General features: G+C 37.8%; 1 protein-coding gene across 3 annotated transcripts in view; it reads left to right on the top strand.

Annotated features, from left to right (window-relative positions):
- Window positions 1-13,777, top strand: part of LOC128682200 (lysosomal alpha-mannosidase-like) — a 34,238-nt gene that overhangs the window by 17,196 nt on the left and 3,265 nt on the right. Inside the window, exons 6-15 of one of the 3 annotated variants that reach the window (XM_053766789.1) lie at window positions 868-1,073; window positions 1,437-1,573; window positions 7,613-7,746; window positions 8,665-8,757; window positions 9,396-9,525; window positions 9,986-10,064; window positions 10,762-10,882; window positions 11,255-11,360; window positions 11,904-12,003; window positions 12,998-13,479. In XM_053766789.1, the coding sequence (XP_053622764.1) occupies window positions 868-1,073; window positions 1,437-1,573; window positions 7,613-7,746; window positions 8,665-8,757; window positions 9,396-9,525; window positions 9,986-10,064; window positions 10,762-10,882; window positions 11,255-11,360; window positions 11,904-12,003; window positions 12,998-13,479 (1,588 nt within the window). Of the gene's footprint in view, window positions 1-867; window positions 1,074-1,436; window positions 1,574-5,192; window positions 5,327-6,818; window positions 6,953-7,612; window positions 7,747-8,664; window positions 8,758-9,395; window positions 9,526-9,985; window positions 10,065-10,761; window positions 10,883-11,254; window positions 11,361-11,903; window positions 12,004-12,997; window positions 13,480-13,777 lie in introns of all 3 variants that reach the window. The other 2 variants (XM_053766790.1, XM_053766788.1) reach the window with 2 other exon arrangements.

The raw sequence follows: 13,777 nt of genomic DNA, 5'->3' as shown, positions 1-13,777 counted from the left end.
AGACCCGGCCCTATCAGAAAAAGATCATTTTCCATCATGACCCGACCGGGGATCGAACCGGGGACCTCTCGGTTCAGTGGCAAGAACCTTACCACTGCGCCACCGAGGTCGTCAGAAATATATCTATAGATTTTTTGTCAACACTTGTTTGAAATAAAGATTAACCTTGAAAATACTTACGTAAATTACGTGCAATTTAGTCATAATTAGTTAACAAATAGCTCATTGAGAAAAACAAAAAGAAACGTTTCAGTTCATATTTCAGTAATTATACACGAGTAAAAAGATATATTATACTAATTTATCTCAAGAGGCGATCAGAAACAAAAGTTCTATATCCGGCATAATATTGCACAAAGTGGCAATATATGAAATAGGTTATTTAAATTTTAAAATAAATATATTAGGACAAATCATACAGATTGAGCTAACATACAAACTCACAAACGCTTACCTCTTTATAATAATAGTGTAGACAAACTTTCGCATTTATATTGTTATTAGTTGGGATGTGAAAGTAAGTTTGTTTGTCACCTATTCACGCTGTATCTACTCAAAGAATCTTCTTGAAATTTTGCACACATGTAGTTTGTAGTATTGAGATGGAAATGGAACGCTTAATTTCCTGTTGTTCTTTGGCATAATAGGCCTAAGGCATAATTGATTTTTGGCATACGGGTATAAATGTGGCATAATTAACTTTTAGGTTAGGTTATGGTTCAAATTTTTATACCATAGTAAAAGTATGCCAAATTATGGCATAAATAAAATTGTGCATGCATAAAAATACAGAACCTGAGCGAAGACGCGGGTAAACAGCTAGTGTATAAATACATAATATTTAGGATTCCATATGGAATGTTCTAGAAAACTGAACGAGACATTTGGCGCATGCGGAATACCTCGCGTCGGGTGGCAAATTGACCCTTTCGGCCACTCTCGGGAGTTCGCCTCTCTCCTTGCGCAGATGGGTTACGACGGCCTGTTCCTGGGCAGAATAGACTTCCAGGACAAGAGTAGGAGATTGAAAACGTCGAGCATGGAGATGCTGTGGAGGGGTGACGATGTCCTTGGTGAGTTAAAGTGCAAGTTTGAATAAAGTATTGAACAGACAGAGGTCTGTTCAATACTTTATTGAATCCACAAAGTTGATGTGGTGAACTATACTATTATTATAAAGAGGTAAGCCTTTGTGAGTTTGTATGGGGTAATCTCCGAAACCACCGAACAGATTTCAAAAATTCCTTCACCATTGGAAAGGTACATTATCCAAGATTGTTATAGGCTATATTTTCTCTCAAAATTCCCACGGGAGCGAAGCCGCGGGCAACATCTAGTCATCACCAAAGCATTTCACATTTTTTCGTTAAATTTGGACTAGGTTATAATAACGAGAAACTATTTGTAATATGATCCTTTATAATGTATGATTCCAGGTAAATCCTCGGATCTGTTCACGGGTGTTCTCTATAACACGTACTCCCCGCCACCGGGGTTTTGTTTCGACGTGTTGTGCAACGACGAGCCGATTATAGACGATGTTAACTCGCCCATATACAACGTGGACAGGCGGGTAAGTTATACAATACAATATAACACAACACAACACAATACAACACAACACAATACAACTAAACAAAACAACACAATACAAGAAATCAAATCATATTAAAAATTCTTTATTTTCTTTACAATCTTAACATAACGACCTCGGTGGCGCAGTGGTAAAGTGCTCGCCTCTGAACCGAGCGGTCCCGGGTTCGATCCCCGGTCGGGTCATGATGGAAAATGATCTTTTTCTGATTGACCCGGGTCTTGGATGTTTATCTATATATGTATTTGTTATAAAATATATTATCGTTGAGTCAGTATCCCATAACACAAGTCTCGAACTTGCTTTGGGGCTAGCTCAATTATTAATTAATTTATATATTATTAGAAAGAAAAAAAAAACATTGTAAGAAACAATAATGGTAAGCCGATCTGGCATGATAGTGACCAACACTGTTCAAATGAGTTTCTTTCGGCATTTCTTCTCAGCAGTGGTCGTTCCGAAATGCCAGTAGTTTGTAGCTTGTGAGAAATAACTATAAATATAAAGATTGACGAGAAAAAGTGCCTGTGAAGGTCTAATTTCTGAATAAATGATTTGAATTTGAATTTGAATTCAATCTGTGTATTTATTATTTATGGTATAATGTAGATATGTTACGTTGCACAATGTTAGGTTTCAATAAAACAAGATCGTGAGAGACTGGTGTATGAATTAAGTAGAGCCTGTATCTCAGTACACCATACAATGCAGTGCCTACAATACAATACAACACAACACAACACAACACAATACAATACAGCACAAAACAACATAATACTCTTCATTGCACCAAAGTAAAATATATTACAACACATTAATAAGTAAACAGTAGTTTTAATTTAATCGAATAAGATTTTTATTTACAATAAAACGGTCAATATTTGAAAACTGACCTTTCACAAGGCTTAACATTGTTTTGTAATGAAATTTCTAAAATATTTTTCATTGTTATGGCAACTTGTGTCTGTTTGTGTCATCGCGGCTCGACACCAGAGGGCGAAGTGCGCGTTTGCATTTCACCATCGAATCGATTCGAAGTGAGACGCAGCGGACCAATCACATCGCGGTGTGATTGCCGTCGCGTCACAATGGCGCGCTGCGATTGGTCACTGTTAGCCGATTCGTTGGTTAAATGTAAATACAGCAAAGTTCGCATTACGTACACAGATCAACCAAAATAGGATAATTCAAATGATTACTATGAATGATACAATTTAATAAACACTAATGACAGCCCGCGGCGACGTTCAAAACGCTCGTGAAATTAATAGTGTCTGTAGAGATGTCTCATGCTTATAGCTTTTATTATGAGCACCTTATAGAAACTTTACATATTCAAATTCAAATAATTTATTCAGAAATTAGACCTTCACAGGCACTTTTCTCGTCAATATAATAAAAAAAAAAACATTGTAAGAAACAATAATGGTAAGCCGATCTGGCATGATAGGTACCAACACTGTTCAAATTAGTTTCTTTTCGGCATTTCTTCTCAGCAGTGGTCGTTCCGAAGTGCCAGTAGTTTGTAGCTTTGGTAAACATCAATTTAGAATATAACGTGAAAAAGTGCCTGTGAAGGCCTAATTTCTGAATAAATGATTTGATTTTATAATATTTTGTCCCTCATTGTGTGCCTTGCCGCGCTGTGGATCGAAAGGTCCCGGTTCGAATCTAACTCGTGCCACACGAGTTTGTATTCCAATCTGACTCGTGTATAGTAGTTTTCATCGTCCACCACTTGCTTCCGGCGAAGGGAAACATCTCGAGGAAACCTGCACACTGGTTGATTATTAACTTGTGTGAAAAATGGAGAAGGCAATGGCAAAACCACTCCATTAATAATGCCAAGAAAGTTGTTGTGTGTGTTTCATTGCACGTAATGACCACGACCCTCAGCCGTGAGGAATACGACTATGAAGAATCTTACCGATTTGTATGATGGCCGGGATGTTGTACGGACAGTTCTTGTTCGGTTAAGCCAGTTCGTTTTCTTTGTTTTTGCATGTAACTTTATGAAAGAGATTTAGAATAGGGAATTTGTCATAGAATTTGATAAGTAATGCCGCCCAGAAACGATGTCCGATTTTCATGAATTATCACAATATTTTCAACAATACGGTTGTCACGTCAGCGCCATCTATTTATATAGATAAATAAATATATAGGTGTTAAATGCCCCGTTACTGGGTTGGCATTTTTTCTATTTATTTTTCTATTTATTTATTTATTCACGCACAAAACAGATTACAACAATTATAAAATATTCATAGAGATAAAATACAAAGAAAACAGGCTGTAATCCAAACATGTGCTTACAGAGAATATTAGGTACAAAGGAGTTTGATAGACTAAGAAAGAACATAAGTATATAATATAATAAACAGACATGACATGACAGATATCTTAATAACTACGAATTAACAAAAATTTGGGGTTTTCAATATTACTTTTTACTAAGTACCGCACTCGCATCCATGCCAGACGCGTGAGCGCTATATAATATGCTTTTTAATATTTTAACAAACAGTGTAAACTTAGAGTTAAATATGTCGAATTCAGGGTTAGCAATCGTAATGTCGTTGCACTGACGGGCCATCCTTACAATGGGATTATAAAATGAGGTATTGTTGTTATATACTTCTAAGCAGCTTTATTTATTTTTTAAGCTTAAATGCATAAAAATACTATTCGTAAATGTCAATATACGGACTTAATGCTAAAATTGTTATCTAACAGTAAACCTTTGGTTAATACAGAGAATGCTATCATTTTTAAACAAGTTTTTTACAAAAAATGTAATTTTGCCACATGCATTTTATTATCGTCAGAGAGATCTGACAAAAAACCCATGTCCGTGCTGTAAACGGTTGAGGAGCTCCCACGTTTGGAGCCGATCCGGCTGTATCGTCATCATGCTTATCATAATAATGCATTGTCATTGAAACGAACATTGCATTGCATTGTGATTGTCGACGACCTCGGTGGCGCAGTGGTAAAGTTCTTGCCACTGAACCGAGAGGTCCCGGGTTCGATCCCCGGTCGGGTCATGATGGAAAATGATCTTTTTCTGATTGGCCCGGGTCTTGGATGTTTATCTATATATGTATTTGTTATAAAATATAGTATCGTTGAGTTAGTATCCCATAACACAAGTCTCGAACTTACTTTGGGGCTAGCTCAATCTGTGTGATTTGTCGTAATATATATTTAAACTGAAGCGACGCGGGAAATTTCAACTCTGTAAGTCAACTGGAAGTAGGAGAAATCTAACTTGCAAGATTTTATTACAGACAGGTGAATAAATAAATAAATATATTCGGACAAATCACACAGATTGAGCTAGCCCCAAATTAAGTTCGAGACTTGTGTTACGGGATACTAACACAACGATAATAATATTTTATAACAAATACTTATATAGATAAACATCTAAGACCCGGGCCAATGAGAAAAAGATCATTTTCCATCATGACCCGACCGGGGATCGAACCCGGGACCTATCGGTTCGGTGGCAAGAACTTTACCACTGCGCCACCGAGGTCATCGTGAAACTAAATAAAAGCTGGTAAAAGTTTTAAAAAATATATTTCTTAAAAAGGTGTCGGACTTCCTCGCGATTAGCGTGAACATGTCGCGCGGTTACCGCACCCAAAACATACTGGTCACGATGGGAGAAGACTTTCAGTACCAGGACGCAGCCATGTGGTACATGAATCTGGACAAACTGATCGAGTGAGTGGACTGCAGTGGAGTGCACGCGAATTGGTGCTTCTAACACGTCGACTGCGGTTCCACACGCGAGGCGTGTTTTACGAATCCGTTGACAGAGAAAGCTATCTTCCATTTCGCTCATATATGAAAAAGTTGTGCGAAGAAGAGAAGGAACGAGATACGCTGGCATGTTTTATGTCTTATCACGTGCCTGGCCTAATCTCTTAAAACATTTTATATGCGCACACGCGTTTAGGCGAGCCGCAGTCGACGTGAAACAAATGTTGCGTGAATGCTTTAAAAAAAGTTGTAAACTACAACGTACATGCATCGTGGTAGTTCAAAACAGTGGGACATGTTAGTGTGTTGTTTGAATAGAACATAGTAACTAACTGGCATTTTGTAACTCGAAAAAGATGTACGTACATTTTGGCAGTTTATAATTGTGGGACACGCTTTTTGGTGGCATAATGCTGTTTGAATGTTTAGCAAGTGAATAACTTTCAGCATAAATTGGGCGATGAGTGAATTGTTGATAGGTTGAATTATGAGGGTGCTAAGGTTCAATCAGGCTGGCTGCCACGCTGTCGACGACCCGGTCCCTGGCGTGTTATAACACCAGGACGATTAGACTGGATGAACGGCTCCATGAACTTGAACTTGCTGCAGAAAAGAATGTGGAGTATAGCTGTAACTGAGTGGTACCACAGAACTGGAAAACGGAGCGTAGGACATCCGGCGGCTAGATGGGTCGACGATGTAAAGGAATTTGCTGGCAACAACTGGATAGGGATGGCTCAGGACAGAGATGGTTGGCGGAGACGGAAGGAGGTCTATACCCAGCAGTGGGTCACGGAGGGCTGCAGATGATGATGATGATAAATTATGGTGATTCCCGACGTAATCTAGAAAAACGCGTTCCAGTTTACATCTTTACCGCTGCCACGAATCCCTAAATATTTATTTACAGATGAAATATACTAGGTATAACGTACTAACCCACTGTGGCATTATGCTTGTATGTACGTACATGTAATATCAATATTCTTCTAATGCTTTATATGTTATTGTTTTTAGTGTCTGTGGTTACACAACAAATACACGTTTTCTGTGTCTATTGTGACAATAATTTCGATTTAAAAATTACACTATATATATTAGGACAAATCACACGGATTGAGCTAGCCCCAAAGTAAGTTCGAGACTTGTATTATGGGATACTAACTCAACGATACTGTATTTTATAACAAATACATATATAGATAAACATCCAAAACCCGGGCCAATCAGAAAAATATCATTTTCCATCATGACCCGACCGGGAATCGAATTTATTAAAATCTTTGGAATATCCCATTTTTTTTTTGAGAACCACACATTGCCACAAACAGCCACACTTGTCAAAACGTGTAATAATATAACATTCGCATTAATGGTTTTAGTCAACTAGCCTGTCCTATTCTGTAATATTTTTTTTGTATCACGGGCTAAAAGCCATGTGTTTTGTCAAAAGGTAAACCATTTTTTGCAAGACACCCGTACAATGGCCAGGGCGTATAAAACAAATAATATCCTAGTGACTATGGGTGATGATTTCAACTATCAAGACGCGGCCATGTGGTACAAAAACATAGACAAATTAATTGAGTGAGTAAATTTTATATGCTTCTTAGGGCCGGGCTCTGTCTAGTCTTTCCAGAATGCTAGTAGTTTGTAGCTATAAGAATCTATATTTTATAAGTTAAAATTTAACGTTAAAATACATATGAAACACATTTTTTTAAAATATTTAATTCTTTTTCTTTTCATGGTAATAATACTACTGATATTATTAATGGCAAATAAAATGTGGCAGACTAACCGTCATAATTTAGCATATATAGTATAAATCTGAAAGGATTCAAACATGAAAATCGGACATTTAACCCGTTCACTGCAGCGGAACACGCGTCGTATATTTTACGAATCGAGCAGATACGTAAACTCTAAACTCATTTCATCATATCGTCCAGGTAAAAAACACACACAATAAAATAACAAGGCATAGAGAAAATGGACATAATACATTTAAAATTTTACATGCCCCCCCCCCCCCCCCAACCTATCGCCGGTTGACATGGGATAAATCCGCCGTTGTACATGTATCATGTATACATTTTTATATACGTACTTATTTTCGTACAATAAATATAAACAACAACAAATTATTCTGAAACTAGAAGTTGATTAAATTAAGTAACTGCTCATAATAAAAGCTAAGCGTGTGTCTGTATCTGTACACCGTGCAAACATAAATATAATTTATAGGTGACAGATTTTCTGGGGTACGCCAGGTTGAGCGCGGCTTACTATAGGACTAACAACATTTTGGTGACGATGGGTGGCGACTTCACATATCAACATGCCGGCATGTGGTTTACAAACATGGACAAGCTGATACAGTGAGTTTTGCGCCTTGACTAGCGATAAAAATATCCGCTGTTTATATCATGCCCCGGCTCCACACTGTCCGCGAACAGTTCGCCAAACTTTGGCAGCGTATGCTGATTTTTCATTGAGGTAACTAAAAGTATTCTATGCTACGCATTGTTTCCGCGTTCGCGTCGCTATCTGACCGAGTTCGCCGACAGTGTGCTGGCTCCGTTGTACTTTATTTAAAAGCAAATATGTTTGTTTATTTTTCTTAATTTTTTTATACATTCGGCCGAATGGTTATTGACCACGATTAGGCGTAGATTCAATTCCCGCTCGATATCAGAATAGTTCAGTACATCTCGTTTTAAATTCAGTTAAAAAGCTTGTGTCATATGTATATATAAATTAACATCATGTGCCGTTCTGGGGAGTCTCTAATAATTGTCACAACAAAATGCATCTCGACTGCAAGTACATTAGGTTAACATGCCTAGGAAGAAGGCTTTCATTTCATTGCTTTTATCACTAACCGAGCGTCTTTTGTAAATTATTCATATAAATATTACAAATGCGAAGGTTTTTTATCCAATCACATGATCTATTGGACGATTGTCGATGAAATTTGGCACACGGGTAAACCATAACATAAAGTATCAAACTTTTTGTCATTTCCTACTGAAACAGAGCTCCAAGGTACAGCTAGCTATAAAAATTCCCTTATACCGTTTTCTTAACTATGTTTCAAAGTAAAAAAACAGTCAAGAGTTATTTAAAAATTAGACTTTCACCTGCACATTTTCACGTCAAACTTTATATTATATGGTAATTTCTTAAAAAGCTACAAACTACTGGCATCGTTTACTGGTATTCCATAATTGCACGTGATGAAAAAATTGTCAATGTCTTATTTCGTAGTGATTTGTAAAGCGAGCTCGTGTTTTCAGACACGCGAACCTGAAAGCCGCCAAGGAGGGGCTAAACATCACACTATTGTACTCTACACCTGACTGTTACCTCAAAGCCGTGAAGGATGCCAAGTAAGCATAAATCTATCTATCTATTCGCGGCAGTAACACCTCAAAGCCCGGGGGCCGCTTAAAAAAGCTAACGTTTTTTAGAACTGATTTTACGATAGGCCGTCTGCCCGACGTCTACCGTCTTTGGTTGTCTATCAGCTGTCAAGGCTTCGTACATTCCTAGTCGCCTCTAAAGTAATAATCACTAACCTTACACATACCTTATTTTAAAAGAAATCCTTTGCCGCGTCTGTTTTTCTGTTCGCGATAAACTCAAAAACTACTTCGACCATTAGATAGTGTAAATCCTGAGGAAGGTTTGGGTGTATAATTCATTATGATTTTATTTTACCCGAACGAAGCCGGGACGGGCCTCTAGTATAGTGTACAACAAACTCGCCCTTCTCGTCTATCTGTTTTAAAATCTTCTATTAAACCATTTTCAATTTTCACTTGTTATTTAGACAAATTTCCCGCAAAGGAATCTATTGGACAATGCACAGCCCGGGCGAGTCGCTGGTAAAATAACAATTAATTATATCTTTACATAATTTAAAAGTCTTTTTTTTTACATATACTATCAATCAAAGGAAAATTGAAAAAAAAAATGTCTTAAAAAAACTCCTTTTGAATATTTTTCGGATGTATTATCTGTCCAGTCCGACGTTGCCGACGAAACAGGACGATTTCTTCCCGTACGCGAGCGACAGACACGCGTTCTGGACCGGCTACTTCACGTCCAGACCCACCACCAAATACTTCGAAAGGGAGGGGAACAATTATTTGCAGGTGAGTGAAACACTATATGTTGCCGTCCAAATCAAAAGGGACCTTATGGCGGCTGGCACCTAGGTCTTTATTGCCGTTGTTCCAATACAAAACAACGGCAATAATGACGTGAGTACCGGGCGCCATAAGGTCCCTTTTGATTTGGACGGCCACATGTAGTCCTGGCGACACGTCATGTTCTTTGCGAGAAAACTCGCCTAGCGTGTTGCATTAATTTTCGTAAAACACGCCCGGCGTGTCGCATTCGTTGCGAGAAAACGCGCCTGGCGTGTCGCGTTCGTTGCGAGAAAACACGCAGGTTGTAATTCTGTTAAGTTTAAATTTCGCCAAACGTGTTGTACGATCATCGACACAAAATATACGTATATTATAATTGACTTAATGATTTTTTTTAATATAATAATAATTATTGTTTTCTCAAAAGTAAAATAAATATTTTAATAGCAACATGTTTTTACAGATGGCAAAACAGCTGCAAGTTTTGGCGAATCTCGACGAGCACAATATGTTTATGCTAAATGATCTTAAAAGCGCTATGGGTGAGTGTGACATTAAAATGGCTTCTCCGGCTCACTAGCGCCGCCATAACATTTTATTTATGATTTCATTTAATTTATAATTAGATGAGACACTTAAAATGATTTTATTGGATAGTATTAAGTCACTATTAGTTTTCTAACAAAGTGTTGTCACAAATTAAGACAACGATTTTGGCTGCTACCGTTTTTGTGAATTTTAACAACAATTTTAGAAAACTATGGTACCTTCTCGTACATCCTGACATCTAGCGTAGATCCTACTTGTATTACAAATGCGAAAGTTTGTGAGGATGTATGTGATATATTATGCTATGTATGTTTGTTGCTCTTTCAAGCATAATCTACCGGACGGATTGTTATGAAATTTGGTACACGGGTAGAATATAACCTGGAGTAACACATAGGGTAATTTTTATCCCGAAATTCCCACGGGAGCGAAGCCCCGGGGCGCAGCTAGTTATCTATATATCATAGATTCTGATTATCACAGCCAATTTGAATGTTCTCTCTCTCCGAAAAATTTAATTACAATTAGGTAGATACATACAGTTTTAAGAAAAAAAACTATTCCTGGTCTCTTTTTTTATCTTTTAACCGACTTCAAAAAAGCAAGAGTTTCTCGTTTCGTCGCGATCGTTTTTTTTTTTTTTTTAATATATTTTTTATATTATTTTCGGTTGCGTGTAATGGTCTACAGGGGTGATGCAGCACCACGACGCGGTGACCGGCACGGAGAAACAGAGGGTCGCGCACGATTACGAACGAATATTGGACTTGGCCATACAGGGCGCGATGATTATACCGTGGGAGGCGATCAAGTGAGTGTAAACAGTCTCACCACGAAACACGTGGCACGTGACTGACGTCCAAATGCTGTTTCTTTTTAACCCGCGACGCAAAAAGAGCGGTGTTATAAGTTGCGACTTTTCTAATGGTGATAGAATTTTTGAAATCAGTTCGCTCTCAACTCACAAACGCTCACCTTTAATTCATCTTTCTTCGACAAAGAAGAAGAGGAATTAAAGGCGAAGTTCAACCACTATGGAGATATCAAAAAATGAAACTCAAATCATTTGTTCAGAAATTAGGCCTTCACAGACACTTTTTCACGTCATATTCTGAATTAAACGATGTTTAACAAAGCTACAAACTACTAGCAATATAGGATAACGTAGTAAGTATATTTTCAGCAAACTAACTCAGGGCGAAGACACGTCCACGCCGCTGCTCAACATGGAGCGGTGTCGTCTCAATGAGTCTAGCTGTTACTCGGCCGAGCGCTACGACAGCCTGGTGGTGAGTACACGCGACATCGTAGATAGATAGACAGATGATAATAATAATATCTATCTGAATGTCTTAGCACAATTAAGATTCATAATAAAATAATTCAAAGGGATATATAGACAGATATATAGTCGATAGATAGATAATTCAAATTCTTTATTCAATTTAGGATGATATACATCACTTATTGACGTCGAAAAATTACTTAAACTAAGTCTACTGCCGGCTTCCAAAGCGCAGGTGAAGAAGAAGCGGCGCAACAAACTTCACCGCAGACTTTTCGAGGACGAATTTACATCATTATAGATAGACAGATATATATCGATAGATAGATAGTAGACAGATATATAGATATATATCTATCTATCAATCCCTTTGTTTTATTTTATTTTATATTATACATAGATAGATAGGCAGATAGATATTAAAAAGACATACATATTCAATTACATTGCACGAAAATGAAACAAATAATAATTACAAAAGGAATAAAGTTTTTCTTTATCTAATAGTATATTTCATAAGCTGTCTAACTTTTGATACGGTTTCCAGGTGACGTTGTACAATCCCCTGGGATGGGAAGTGAGCGAACCAATCAGGATACCGGTGGTGGCTGAAGCCGGGGACACCTATCAAGTTTACGATCCTCTGGGTACGATCGCATGTCTCTCGCATGTCAACTTCCCTATTGCAAAATCAAATCATTTATTCAGAAATTAGGCCTTCACGTCATATTCTAAATTAAATGATGTTTACCAAAGCTACAAACTACTGGCATTTCGGAACGACCGCTGCTGAGAAGAAATGCCGAAAGAAACTCATTCAAACAGTGTTGGTCCCTATCATGCCAGAAGGGCTTACTATTTTTTAAATATAAATTTATGTATATCTTTTTATCAGTAATATAACATGTAAGTACACAATAAAGTACATGGTCAAAAGGTATATTGACACATACTAATTGTTCGTCGCGAACTCAAACCTCGCGAACACAATATTTTTTTACAAAATTGTGAATATTTCAAAAACGACTGAACCGATTTTTATGTCCCACGAACTTAAAAAGTATTGGCATATCCTACATACCTTTTAAATTTCATCAAAATCGGACCAACGGTTCTGATGTTATTGTGTTACAAACAAACATACATAAAAAATGTATTTTTTCCCCAAGTAGAATGTTAGACCACGCTCGCTTCGTTCTGACTGTGATCGAGTGCTGATGAAAGGAAAAATATGTATAATTAACTAAACGAAAAAACTTTACATAACTTCGAACCCTGCGATCAGCTTGAATGACCTTGAAATTGTGAAGATTCTGTTATTTTACCAGCCGCTGCCTGACGTCATCCACCTTTGAAGTACTGAGAAGGACATAGCGTACCTTTTAACCCGGATAAATAACTGGTTTCATTTGAAATTGACGCGGGCGCAGCCGCGGGCAATAGATAAGCCAGTCATCTATATTCGTGTTATAAATATCCACAAAAATTTACCTTTTCTAAATGTATTTAAGATCATTCAAAATCAAATCAGAAATTCAGAAATTAGGCCTTCACGGGCACTTTTTCACGTCACATTCCAAATTAAATGATATTTACCAAAGCTACAAACTACTATTCATTAATTCCAACGTCACCTTTTAGGCAAAATCATCGAGAGTCAAATGCTAACAATACGTGACGCAGTCAAAAATATACCGACAAGGATAGGTAAGGCGAACTACGAAGTCCTAATCAAACCCACACTCCCACCAGTGGGTTACACGTCTTACTATCTCAAGAAAACCGCGTCAAGGACAAAACGCGACACCAAAAAGAAACACAACAGAGACGAATCCATTATATATAATACCTATTGGGACACAATCAAACACGAGAATTCGGTCGTGTTCATTCCCGATGCAAAAAGTTCAAAATTCGATATAGAATACGACGTTTTAAACGACAAAGCCGGCTCAGCTAACGCCGAAGAATTTAAGAGGGTAGTTGAAGAGGACAGGGGAGTGGAGAGTGAGAGGCAGAGGGAGAGGGCAGTGTTCCCGAAACTCAATGAGGAGGAGATGAGGATGTTATCAGATGAGCCTCAAGTCGTCGAAATGATTTCCGATAGCGTCACTGAACTTGATGTGAGTATACAAGCTTTTATTTAACTTGCAATATATGTATGTTGACGACCTCTGTGGCCTAGTGGTCATCACACCGGTCTGCTACACTGGAGGTCCCGGGTTCGATTCCCCGGTCAGATCAACATGGAAAATCATCTTTTTCAGATTGACCCGGGTCTTGGATGTTTATCTATATATGTATATGTTATAGAATATAGTATCGTTGAGTTGGTATCCCGTAACACAAGTCTCGAACTTGCTTTGGGGCTAGCTCAATCTGTGTGGTTTGTCCTTATATATATGTAAACTGGGTCTTTCC

The sequence above is a fragment of the Plodia interpunctella genome, chromosome 29 (genome assembly GCF_027563975.2).
Source record: "Plodia interpunctella isolate USDA-ARS_2022_Savannah chromosome 29, ilPloInte3.2, whole genome shotgun sequence".
In the NCBI taxonomy this organism is placed as follows: domain Eukaryota; kingdom Metazoa; phylum Arthropoda; class Insecta; order Lepidoptera; family Pyralidae; genus Plodia; species Plodia interpunctella.
This window is presented reverse-complemented; position numbering and strand designations above follow the sequence as displayed.